Below are 12,367 nucleotides of genomic sequence, written 5' to 3'. Positions count from 1 at the left end.
CACGCCCCTTGGGCAAGGATCTACGGCAGATATACCCGGCGGGTTGAACTGCATGTAAGCGGCCGTTGTACGTGTATAGAGAGGCGTGGGTTTTAGTTGTGCGGCCGCTCTTTAGCCCGCTCGGTGTATATACATACATGTAGATTCATCTTCACTAACGCGCCTAGAGCGGTATCCTACTCGTGCATACAGGTACCCTGCGTGGAGCAATAAGAAGTTCTGTATGGAGTTTTGTAGATGGGGGTCAGATGAGGGCAGGGGTCATGCATGGTTCACACCTCGCTCAAATTACCCACCAAGGACAAGTCAGCAGTTAGCTGGGTCTCAGTGCTACTGTATCACAGATTTGAGGCTCAGGTACAGTTTAAAATAGCACATTAACACTGTATCTTATACATGAAGCATCACGGCAATGCTAACACTTGATATTGGAAGAAATAGAGATCCTGCCCTAATGACTTGAACTAACGCCTTGAAAGGAAGTTGCCATATTAATGACGTCAGAACTCAGCTCTCGTAGTTTTCATGACTCAGATCTTGGCGGCTAGATAAGACAGTTTTGGATTTGGTGGTGTATTGTCCCTTGTCTTCCAGACCGACATCCCGACATCTGAATGATGGATTTTTGAAGGACCGAAGCCTCTCTCCTCTTGAGGATGCCATAATTTACAGGGGGTGATTATAGAACCTTCCAACCAACTGAACTATGACTGCAGCTACCATGTCAGCCAAGAGAAATGTTCCTTGTTCAGAATAATTTTGTGATACCCCAAGGCGTGTGAACGGTCTTTGAAGGGCAATGATACCTTGCCTGCTGCTTCCAATGTCCGAGATACTCGAATTGGCCTCATTGCAAGAAAATGTACGGAGTAATGTAGTGAATAAACCATACGTGGAGTCAAAAGTCATTCCATATTCGGAGCATTGATCTTCATTACCTTGGATGAATATGAGGGTCCAAGTATATAAAGAGAGCCCAGGACGGAGTTTGAAAAGTTTGACCAAGCAACTCATCACTCAAGCTTAAGAAACAACAAATCCGTCATATCATTCATCAAACTATTACAAACTTTCAAAATGAAGTTCAGCTCATCTCTCGTCGTTCTGTCTCTCTCTGCTCTCAGCCTGGCGGCACCCACGCCTACTGAGTGCAGCGCAGTTACTGCTGCCGATGGAACTGTTACCAAGCGTTGCAACATCCCTTGGACTAAGAATTACGGAGAGTACGATGAGAAGCGCGACCTTGAGGAGCGTACTGAATGCAGTGCAGTGACCGAAGCCGACGGTACTGTCACTAAGCGTTGCAACATCCCTTGGACCAAGAACTATGGCGAGTACGATGAGAAGCGCGACGTCAAGGAGCGCACCGAATGCAGCGTAGTTACTGCTGCTGACGGAACTGTTACCAAGCGCTGTAACATCCCTTGGACTAAGAACTATGGCGAGTATGATGAGAAGCGCGACGTTGAGGAACGCACCGAGTGCAGCGCAGTGACCGAAGCCGACGGAACTGTCACTAAGCGTTGCAACATTCCTTGGACCAAGAACTACGGAGAGTATGACGAGAAGCGTGATATTAAGGAGCGTACTGAGTGCAGTGCCGTCACTGAAGCCGACGGAACTGTTACCAAGCGCTGCAACATTCCTTGGACCAAGAACTACGGCGAGTACGACCAGTAAGGATTTCGCCAGAAAATCTGAAATGAAACTCCAAGGGTAAGTTATCACGGCTCTTCACATCTTTCCATACAACTCACTAACATATGGGGTTCAGATATGAACTTACGTCGGACCACTGTGTGTGTTGCTTCAAGTAGGAGGGGGTAGTTTTATACAACTGAAGGAAGATCAGCCAAGGGAATGGAACACAATATTTCGCAGATGTGTAGAGCAGATCACTTCCATAGCATACAGTGTGCCAATAAGACTACGCGATATGAATGCTCTCTATATATTAGCGAATAATGCGAATACTGAATGTGATATATATAAACAATGCTTGAAAGCTGCGGATAGACTAGTGAAGGCAAATTAATCCTCTTGTTGTGTTTAGTGGTATATAAGATCTCTTTGCCTCTTTCAACTTAGTTTTGATGCCGAAGGATTTATAGTCTTCGCCTGCAGAGCCAATACAATACTTTCTGCCATGGCGCCCAGCAAAAGGAATTCCAGTGACTCGCCTACCTCCCATATATGAAACGTGTTCAGTTGAAAATCGTAGAATAGAGGATATATAATCCTTTTGGTCTTCTTCTATAGGTCTACAGGATCTTCCAAACTTTCGCAAAGGCGTCTGACCAAGTTTTTCACTTACTTCCGGCCCGATGTTGCATTCCGCAAACGTCTAAGAATGTCACTTGAAGACCCCTGAAGTAGTGATTATAAGAAGCTTTATGAAGATAATTGACTGATAATAAGTATATTATATACCAGGCTTCAAAAATGGTCCACTCTGCAAGTAAAGTCGATTGTGATCAAACGATTTTAGTTTTATCCAAGTGAGTGCACACTCTATCCAGCTTAATTAAACGCCGATTCCAAAAATTGTTGGACCACCATGCATGCCATAATGGGGAAGCAGGCGGTGTATATTTGCTATAATTTGTAAAAAAAACTCATTAGCCACCGCATTTGGCGTTTAGGGACGTGAGAGCAAACATACTGCTGCTGATACATGTTATCGAACGCAGTCCGCGCGCGGGTCACAGCTGCATCTAGAGCGGTCCGAATAAACATCTTCCATTCAGCCTGAAAGTTTATTACGATACCTGGACCATTGACCGAGTACCAACTGTCATAGAAGCCCATATGTTGATACATAGCCTCGTATGAAGCACAAAACATGTCCCAGATTTCTGGAGTATTGAGGTAGGTGAAGACTAGGCCTATAATGATGACAAAGGGAAGTAGTTAGTTCATTATTCCAAATTCAGAACAGATACAAAGAATATTGTAAGCCTTACCAACTTCCTTAGCTACCAGGAGCTGCTCTTCTGCAGTCTGTTGTTTGAATTTGGTCATGTCTATTACTTTAGTTCCCTGGAATACCTACCATCCGTCAGTACACACCAAAGCAGGATCGTAAAAGCTCAGGATGCTGCTTGGCCACGTCTGCCAACAAAAACTTAGCGAATATGAGACTTACACTGCCTTTCCTGTGATTAGGTCTTGCGAGAAAGATTGACAGTCTGTCCAAGTGATCTGAGCAACCGAGTTCAGATAAGAGAATTTCCGGAAGCGCGGCATCATAAGGTCTCCGCAGCCCATTTGAGGTTTTAATTGGGAACAAATCCTGATTATTGATGAAATCATCAATAAAAGTGCAGTCAGCCAATGGTGGGGAGTAGTGTACTGTTGGATCGATATCGTTCAATTTCCCCTTCGTCAACCAAAAGTTAAAAAAATCGGGAATAAGCTGGCCTTCAAACGGGTGTTCGGCTACTCGTTGCTTTCTATTAGTCCTGTTGCATTATATACTCTAGTAGAAAAAAAGAAAATGGGCCCTGGATACTTACTTTCGTACTGTGGTCTCACAGGCTTAGATCCTCCGAACCCATCAGGGATATACGTGGTATCTGCTGGCGTGACTTTGCCCGCATTCCAGTTTGTGCAAGAAGCCGATGTGTTGCCCCAATACTTGGATACCGTATCCCATTTGCCATTCTGAATGCCATCCCAAGGAAAGGACGCTTGGTTAGGGAAAGAAGGATATTTATACGGCTGGAGGGGCCAGTATGTCATGTCGCAAACCGTAAACTCCTTAGAACCCATTGTCGCCACATTGGGTTTTCGTTTTTCGATTTGAGAGAAATTGTTTGCACTGTCCTGCTCATCTCTTTTAAAAATGAACGGTGAATCCAGCCACGGGTCTGGGTGCGGCTCACAAATAGAGCAGGGTGACATATCGGAAAAACCATAGCGATAGTCCATCGAAACACATCCACAGCACCAGTTCCCTTCTTCGTCATCAGAACTGCACGACATGCCATCCGTGCACGGGAACTTAGTCTTGCGATAGGAGTCGCCAAATGTAAGATGGCCCCGATTTTCACCGAAATAGAGATTTGGATTAATGATTGCGTCCCCCCCGTAGCCCCAACCACCCATTGAGCCTATCTGTCGAGAGTGAAGGGCATTCTTACTAGACTCAGCTTGGGCATTATCCTTTGTGCGATCATCGGTAGAGGTAATTATGCCACCATATGTTGGCTCTGTGGTTGATCTAGAGGCATTTTGATGGAATAATCTTTCTCTCTTCTCCAGAGACTTATTTATACCTGGATAACACTTATGCTCCCCGCTAGGTTTTTGCTTAGAACTATAATTAGCATGATAAATAAAACAAACGTATGTAGGGAATCTTACTCGGTCATAGATGAGTTCTGCCATTGCATCGCTAGGGATGTCGTCCCAGCCAAGAGATTCACTGTTCAAAGTTGCACGAGTCAGTCTTTAGATCCATTATTACATATAAGCAATGCACGAATGTCCAAAGTGATACGTGAAAGAAAGAATAACCCTGCCATATCCCTTAGATAGACTAGAATTAACCTATCGGAATGGCTCTAGTTGGTACTTACGCTTTGTCAACTACTTGGTAGATACTGGTACTGTTCACGGGTATGTTAGTCAATCGAGAACTCATTGATCCCGCATATTCAACGTATTGCGAACTCACGTCACGTCGTAGTCAGTACACAGGCTCCCAGAATTCTCTTCTTTCCCCTGAGAGAATGTAAAGAGTTCCATAGTATTGTATGCAAGTTCCAACTATCATCAGTTAGTACGTCTAATAGATGTGAAGAATCGAGTGTACTCACCTTAGGCGTGCCAAGTACCCGTTTAAACAGATCTCCAAATATGAGGAAATTCATCTCTAGCCCAAAGGTGAGGACTGTACCAATGGCAATTTGTCCACCATAGGATGAAGTACCATAGAGGACGTCATCCTGAGGAATGGAAAGTTTATTCTTCTGACGTTTATCGTCATCGATCTCTTGAAAGGGATTCGATTGAGAGGGAAAGTTAGCTTGGAAATCGCCAAGGTCGGTAATAATGCGCGTGGTCATTCGTCCATCAAATGTGACCGTACTGCTTGAAAAGTCATGACCGCTCGATCCATTTAGTGTAGCCATCTCGTATTTGACCTTATAATATGGGTTAAAAGATATAATTCCTCCGGAGGTTGCGGTACTAATAGTGTGACCTTTGAGATTAAAAACGTCTTCCTGACTTAAGGCTGGATTGCCCATGCGAGCTTTAGATATATCAATATCTCCAACGCCTCCAATGCCATAAGTCAGGTCCGTCTGGCCAGTTGCTTTAAGAAAACCATGGGCCTGATCGACATCAAGTTTAGCGTTTTTTAAAGTCGCCTATTTGTATTCTGGTTAGCTACTGCTTCTTGTTGAGAATGCCATATCAATAAGAAACTATTGAGAAATAAGGGTCGTACGATCATGGAAAACCCAAACCAAAACTTTGCGTCTATAGTGCCCTGAACAAAGGCGCCGAAGCCTTCGCCGAAGCTTGTGCCATTGATATCACAGTCTCCTGCAGTCTGCCAGAAGAGAATGGTATTCAAATCGTCCTTGATTTTTGTAGCATCGCTAGGAGACCAATCAAAATGTTCTTTTTCAAACACCGAGTTCCAGTCAACGGTAGTGGGAGCAAAAAATCGAGACTTTAGGCCGTCTATGTCGCGGCTTTGGATACCCGGCGTATCAACAAGATGGTCCCAGTAGCCTTTAACGTTGGAGTAATCCACTCGAATGCTTGTATTATTCGTGTCTCTTCTCATTAGGCCGAGATTAAAGTCGAAAGAAAAGTCATAGACCGGGGAGGTGGGAATCCTGCCTCCTACACTGGAAGGGATTGACTGATCTATACATCGATTAGTCGTACTTGAAAACATTAACTAACAAGGTATATGGTGGCCAACCAGCTGAAATTTCCAGAGAAATGGCTCTAGCGAACGAATTCGGAGCGCACTGTAGTAGACTCTGATTAGTAGGTAGCGATGATTAAAGAAAGGTGATATGGAGAACATGACTGACATTGTCTGGCATCTCGACAATAGTTCCTTCAACCCCGCGTTCCAAGACACGAAAACACTCTTTCAAATCATCACTTAGGCATGTTACTCTAGCCTTTTGTGCTTCATCTTTCGGTTGGTCTTTAACCCTGGAAGGGCAATCAAGAAATACCATGGGCTCGGGATTGCCGTCTCTCTTCCTTAAGTTTGTGACAACATGCGAGTCACCTACAATTAAGAGAAAGCCGAATGGGCCGGAACCAGGGCTGGGGTCAGCTAAAGAACCACTGCTACCGAATGGAACAAAGCCAAATGCTGGCTTGGTGTCTAAGAGAGGGAGGTCTTCTGTTGGAAACAAATTCTTGAGATCAACAAGCGAGTATGAGCTGTCAATTCCAGTGGGGCTAATAGGGCCTGAGACAGCCCTGAGCGCATCGAGCCCGCTGCTATCAAGATCGAGGGCCCATATCAAGAGTCCCGAGAGGCCAAGTTTATTGGCATAGTCAATCTTGGCTTGGAATGTAATCTCATCATCATATCTTGCATTATTCATGTCAGCTCGTCCTAGGATTTGTTGTGGGCGAGATATCTCGTAGAAGGGTAAGGACTCACGAAACCCAACTGTCGTTGCCATATGCCATATACCTGACGGCTGCGTCCTTATCCAAGTATGAGGTAGCACCAGTTTGATCAAGGATAGATTGGACCTCTGCGATTGCTGGTGTCAGAATTCTCTCTGAAATGCTGTCACTGCGCAAAGGCCTCAAGATACACTAACCTCTGTATGACAAGATGCCCGCGGTGCCAGTACACTGGCCCGCATCTCCAGGGCCACTGAAGGGGCAGCCTGGTTTCCAGCAAGATGCAGATTTGAGATTAAACGTTCGGCCATAAAATGCTAAGCCCAGGACAATGCTAGAAGGCTCGACCTCTGCTCGCCAAAACTGTGCGTAGTCACATCACCGTCAGCACAGTGGTTGATAAAAGCCGTCATATGACCTAGCAGATACATCAGACTCACCAAGTCTAAAGCGAGGTCAATTTCCGTAAGGTTGGTGTGTGCAAGAACTTGACTTCCAATCGGGTTTTTGCTATCCCAGATTCCATGAAGATCATAAGACATGAGATTAATCCAATCAGCATAGGCTGCCATGCCTTTGATATCAAAGTGCCGTAGGTACCAGTATGACGTCGGAGCAGTAAAGGTTATAATGTAATCCTTCCCGCTAGTATTGGTGGTTTCTCTTAAGTCTTTAAGCAAGGCAACATAGTTGGCAGCATCCGCGTCGCTGCCACCGCGATCATCCGCGCCGGGGTATTCCCAATCTATAAATAGAATTAGCATTCGCTATGGTTCACTTTTTAGCTGCTATTTGAAGGCAAAAGGTCCGAAAATGGTCATTTAAAATGTCCGTTGACCCGTTGGGCAATACTTAGGGGTAAATCGCAAACCACGTGGAAGAGATTGCTTTACTGCGATCCATGTAAGCTCAATACTTACCAAAATCTATCATAAATGATTAGCACTCCAGTAACAAATTGCAAGTCTCTCGGGTCCCGGGGTTTTTGTAGCTCACCAACTCCATCATATCCATATTCAGACAAGAATCCCAATAGGTTCTGAATAAACGTGGAGCGGTTACCCGATGAAGCGGCTATCGTAGGGAAAACGCTGCGCCAGGGACCAGGATCGCTGAATGACCAGCCTCCCAGCGAGATGATAATCTTTAGACTGGGATTTCGAGCCTTTAAATTGCCTACATTTCTGTAAATGTCAGATGGTACACCGTCCATGTTAGTGATTTTCAAGTCCTGGGAAATGTATCCAAAAGCAACATTTAGATGAGTGAGATATGTAACGGGAATCTCTCCAACGTCCATGTTTCCGCATGTGTGCTGTGAATTCCATGCTTCCCAGTAGCCAATTATCCTCTTTTGAGTGTTGCTTGGTGTGCCTGAGGGCTTAGGTTGTACACAATTAGACTGACACCCGTTGGAACAGAAGTTTGCAGTAGTCCCACAGAAGCCAAATTCAGAGCAACAGATATTGAGAGGACAAACAGCGCCAAGAGTTTTAGCATATTTGCCACATTCAGCAACAGCGTCGCAGTTAGATTGACAGCCTTTGCCACAGTATATTGGACCATAGCCACACCAACCGCTGTCACCACAGCAGGCGTTGTTGAAACATGGCTTATCAGGGCCACATGTGAAATCGCCCTGGCCAGAAGCGTTTAGCGTGTCCGTCTTTGTTTCTAGATCTGCAAAGAGATGAGGCGATGATTGGGGATTGGCTGTCACCGAGAGTTTGTTGGCTTCTATGCGACGAATATGATGTTGGTAGTGATGGTGATGGTGAGGAGATGCTGCGACGGGTTTCAGTACAATGGGAATGTTAGAGGACAGAACTGTAAGTAGAAGGCCGGCAAAGAGCCATGATGGCTGCTGCCTTAGTGACACCATAATGGCAAAGCGAAAATCTCTCAAGGTTGAAGATTGGTAGAAACAAGAGGCATTAGCAACAGCAATAAGTACTTTGACTCCTGCCTAAACAGACAAATTGAATTGAATAGACGGTGCCCAAAAATGCCCTCGTACGACGTCAACTGAGCCTCTCATGACTCGGAGATAGGAAAGCTGCATAGACGTTTGTGCCACCCCAAAAAGGTCTTCTCCGTATTAACATCAGCACAGGTCTGGTTTACATGTGAATCCTTATTTTGTTTCGTAATTGTATTTAACATAACCGACATCTGGCGGCGCGAGACTCTTGTTTTCTATAATCGAGCCCGTAGTTATCCCACAGTAATACCTACGGTCATTCAGCCCTGGAGTAGACAGCCTAATGAGGAATGAGACGAAGATATTTTTTCTTAGGGGAGAATGATATATTAGTGGAACTAAGAGTCTGAAGCCGTGAACTGATCAAAGGTGTCGACGGACTAACACAGGGGAGAAGGTGCAAAAGAGACATAAAGATGCAAAAGCCAAGTCTGTATTAGTACTTCTCCTAGGCTGTTGTGAATATGCAGTTTTCATGGAGTGGGCCATACCGCATGTCTTCGTATAGAACAGACATACGGTGTGTATTTAATAGGCAATTAATACAGACAAGCGTGGTTAGCAAAAACGTACTCAGTACAAAGGTATGAATAACTAACTATAATAATAACCTTAACATGTTTGGGGAGGATTTTGACTAGGTTTCCCCCCCACTCTGTGCGTTTCCGTCAGTCCCACATCTCCAGGACATCTCAGCCAACAGCGACCGAGAAAATGTGTCCGATGCTGACCTATTTTCAGGTGTGTACGACACAAACAGAAATGAATCCTGCGCTCACCGATATTTTGATCTCAGCTTGGAAAGAAAAAACTAAAGAGAAAGGGGGCGAGGGAGAGAGATCTCCGCCAATACTAGTCAATGGAGTCAAGGCTTGATGGATCAGGGAGTGGATATCAGCTTTCTACAAACAATCTGCGTATATTTGGCGGTCAAGTCAATCGTGCTTGAAGTAATAGAATCAAAGGATTGGCCGCTGTAAATATCTCACCCATGTTCTTGTCTTTCTCTCTGTCAAATTGGCCTTGGTCTATTATCCATTCTAGTAATGTCTCTCTGTCTCTTTCTCTTTGCCTAGTCGATCATTCTCCTCTTCCACTCGAAGAATCCAGCCTATGAAGCTACAATGAAATATCAGCACCTGAGTCTGGGGCTTCTCACCCTAGCTGGAGTATCGGCTTTCGAGGCAGCAGTATTTAGGAGCAATTGCCAGCAGTATACTGTCATTTCAAATGATACGTGCATCGGTATCTGCAGTCATAATAATATCACCTATGCTCAACTACTTTCTTGGAATCCAGGAATTGATCCCGGATGCTCGTATGTGTCTATTATAAGAGCAGATATTATGACATATGACAGAGATGCTAAACAAGAATATCGAATACTACAGGAATCTCGCGAGCTTCATCGATAGCAGCATATGCCTTAGTAACCCTCAGGGCCAATTCTCAATAACTAGGAACACAATCAGTGCAACTGTAATTGCGACCACAACAGCGCAAGTCTTCTATTTCCTGTTAAAGCGAATCATGGCGCGATTAACATCTGCAACAGTGTTGTCCCATCGCCAACATTAAACCAGACGACTTCTCGTTGTGCCCAATATTACCTGATTTCTGGTGGAGACGATTGTTCCCTCCTGGCTACAAAATTTGGCATCACTCTCAAGGACTTGTAAGCCGTCATGCCGTCTTTCAAGTGTTCCCAACAGTATATACGACTAACCCCGGACCTCACAGCATCTTCTTAAACTCGGAAGTATGGTCCAATTGTACAAACCTAGAGCTAGGCTACTATTACTGTGTCCAACCTGTCGGATATATTTCCACCTATCCTGGATATGGCCCTCGCGCTACAGTACCGCTCTTTAACCAGATTCCTACTACTTCACTGCCAAAAATTGACAATCCTCTAGCGAATTGGCCAGTGAACGATTCTATCATCCCCATCGCGAATAATACGCGGAAAGATTGCTATGAGTGAGAAGATCGCCGGCTCTTCCGTCATCCACTCAAGTTTGGATATTACTAACTTCTTGTCAATTGCTACAGCTACATTTTCATGAATAACACAAATACTACGGAAAACCTAGCTGCAGACTGTTGGAATCTGGCTTGGGCTTATGGAATCACTCGTGAGGTATGACTGACTCGAAAGCATCAATTGTTAGCTTGATTCTCCTCCTTAGGTTTCGTCCTTCTCCATGCCTTCGTCGATGTGTCGCCGACTAGCTGACAAGCTGCGATTTTAGGAGCTTGTTCTTTGGAATCCATCACTTGAAAAAAACGATACTTCTTTCAGCACCCTGGCCCCCGAGGAATCATCATGCATACAGGTAGCTAGCCCAACCACTGTCTCCAGCGGTTCCAGCGTTTCTGTCGATAGATATACCTATCCATGCACGCTTGCCGCAAATACTTCTTATTGCGTACTCTTGGTATCTCCCACACCTGGTAAGTAACCGTACCTGTAAACTCGAGGTCTTCGTGTCTACCTATTCGAACAACTATGGGCAACACCAATACGAGCTGTTAACCTTTTCAATGTACTTACCAGCCCCGTCAACACCCATTATTCCCCCTGGGCCCCGCGCAAGTGGTCAAGTAACCAACTGCACTAATTGGTATACACCAGTGGCAAGCGTTTCTTGCGCGAAGATCCTGAAAATGTTTCGTCTTACAATTGACCAATTCCATTTCATGAATCCGTCGGTCAATCGAGATTGCTCGACACTTGTCGTGGGTACACATTATTGTGTTACGACGGAACGTGGCGGTGCACCTCTAGGGTATTACGATGATGACGACAATGACGAAACTTACACTACAACAATAGGGGGGACAACAAGCAGTGGAACAGGAATTGTTACGCCGTCACCCGTGCAGACCGGAATGACATCTGCGTGTGATAACTTCTATAAAGTTCAGATAGCAGACGGCTGCTCTGATATTGCACAAAACTACAGTATTTCACTGGGCAACTTTTACGCTTGGAATCCTGCAATCAAGACGGATTGTTCAGGGCTCCATGCCAGTGTTTACGTCTGCGTTGGGGTCTTGACATCAACTAGAACTACTTCAGTTGTTACTACTCTGCCAATTGGCGTTACAACTCCCACCCCGATACAGAGTGGAATGGCTAGAAACTGTAAGAAGTTTCACAGTGTTCATGCCGGAGACGAGTGTGCCACAATCGCGAGCAGTGAGAGCATCCCCCTGGCTTCCTTTTACGCCTGGAACCAAGCCATCAAGACAAACTGTAGCGGACTTCAGGCGGGCGTCTATGTTTGTGTTGGTGTACAAACGAGTTTACATTCCCTTACCTCTACCACCATCCCCACGCCTACTGAGATATTGACCCCTGGGCCAACGTAAGGTGGCATGGTTTCTGGCTGCAACGGGTTTCGAGATGTACCAGCTGGTGATGAATGCTAGAATACACCAACAAATAAAGAACTCATTTGTCCTCTTTCCATGGGTGGAATCTAGCGGTCAAGACAGACTGCTCTGGGCTCTAGGCTGTATGTCTGCATTGATACAACAACCATAACTACTGTAGTAACCTGTAGCTATGAATAGTGGACAGAGAATCAGAATCAAATAAGTTGCATTAAAATACCTAAGCTGGGGTGGTAATAAACAACTGGTTTAGGATTGATTAAATCTTCATTTCGTCCAGTTCTAGGCAGTACCGCATTTCTTGGGGCGGGGGGGGGGGGCCGCGGGCCGGGCCGGCGGGGGGCGCGCCCGCCGCCGGGGGCCGCAGCCAGC

General features: G+C 45.3%; 3 protein-coding genes across 3 annotated transcripts; 2 read left to right on the top strand and 1 right to left on the bottom strand.

Annotated features, from left to right (window-relative positions):
• Positions 1-1,014: 1,014 nt before the first annotated feature.
• On the top strand, positions 1,015-1,892 carry V8C40DRAFT_246962 (uncharacterized protein). Its single transcript, XM_083216221.1, has 2 exons — positions 1,015-1,716; positions 1,775-1,892. Exon 1 carries the CDS (start codon positions 1,078-1,080, stop codon positions 1,678-1,680), a length of 603 nt encoding a protein of 200 aa, XP_083072657.1. The 5' UTR covers positions 1,015-1,077; the 3' UTR covers positions 1,681-1,716; positions 1,775-1,892.
• A 582-nt stretch (positions 1,893-2,474) lies between these two features.
• V8C40DRAFT_266532 (glycoside hydrolase family 18 protein) lies at positions 2,475-7,915 on the bottom strand (the record flags this gene model as incomplete). The annotated part of the gene is made up of 17 exons (XM_083219764.1): positions 2,475-2,595; positions 2,663-2,885; positions 2,964-3,048; positions 3,146-3,438; positions 3,516-4,311; positions 4,366-4,426; positions 4,581-4,610; positions 4,679-4,770; positions 4,821-5,375; positions 5,456-5,883; positions 5,942-5,990; positions 6,057-6,573; positions 6,647-6,743; positions 6,813-6,978; positions 7,056-7,360; positions 7,536-7,541; positions 7,612-7,915. The coding sequence occupies 17 exons, from the start codon at positions 7,913-7,915 to the stop codon at positions 2,475-2,477; spliced, it is 4,128 nt and encodes a 1,375-aa protein (XP_083072656.1).
• A 1,805-nt stretch (positions 7,916-9,720) lies between these two features.
• On the top strand, positions 9,721-12,068 carry V8C40DRAFT_279813 (LysM peptidoglycan-binding domain-containing protein; the record flags this gene model as incomplete). Its single annotated transcript, XM_083221291.1, has 6 exons — positions 9,721-9,914; positions 10,152-10,271; positions 10,337-10,576; positions 10,649-10,736; positions 10,849-11,050; positions 11,232-12,068. The coding sequence occupies 6 exons, from the start codon at positions 9,721-9,723 to the stop codon at positions 11,969-11,971; spliced, it is 1,584 nt and encodes a 527-aa protein (XP_083072655.1). The 3' UTR covers positions 11,972-12,068.
• Positions 12,069-12,367: the final 299 nt, after the last annotated feature.

Source organism: Trichoderma camerunense (genome assembly GCF_050948025.1).
Source record: "Trichoderma camerunense strain CBS 138272 chromosome Unknown V8C40scaffold_10, whole genome shotgun sequence".
NCBI classification, from domain to species: Eukaryota; Fungi; Ascomycota; class Sordariomycetes; order Hypocreales; family Hypocreaceae; genus Trichoderma; species Trichoderma camerunense.
This window is presented reverse-complemented; position numbering and strand designations above follow the sequence as displayed.

Bases quoted from the DNA above. Each gene is read 5' to 3' on its own strand.
- V8C40DRAFT_246962 (XM_083216221.1), top strand. From the start codon at position 1,078: ATGAAGTTCAGCTCATCTCTCGTCGTTCTGTCTCTCTCTGCTCTCAGC.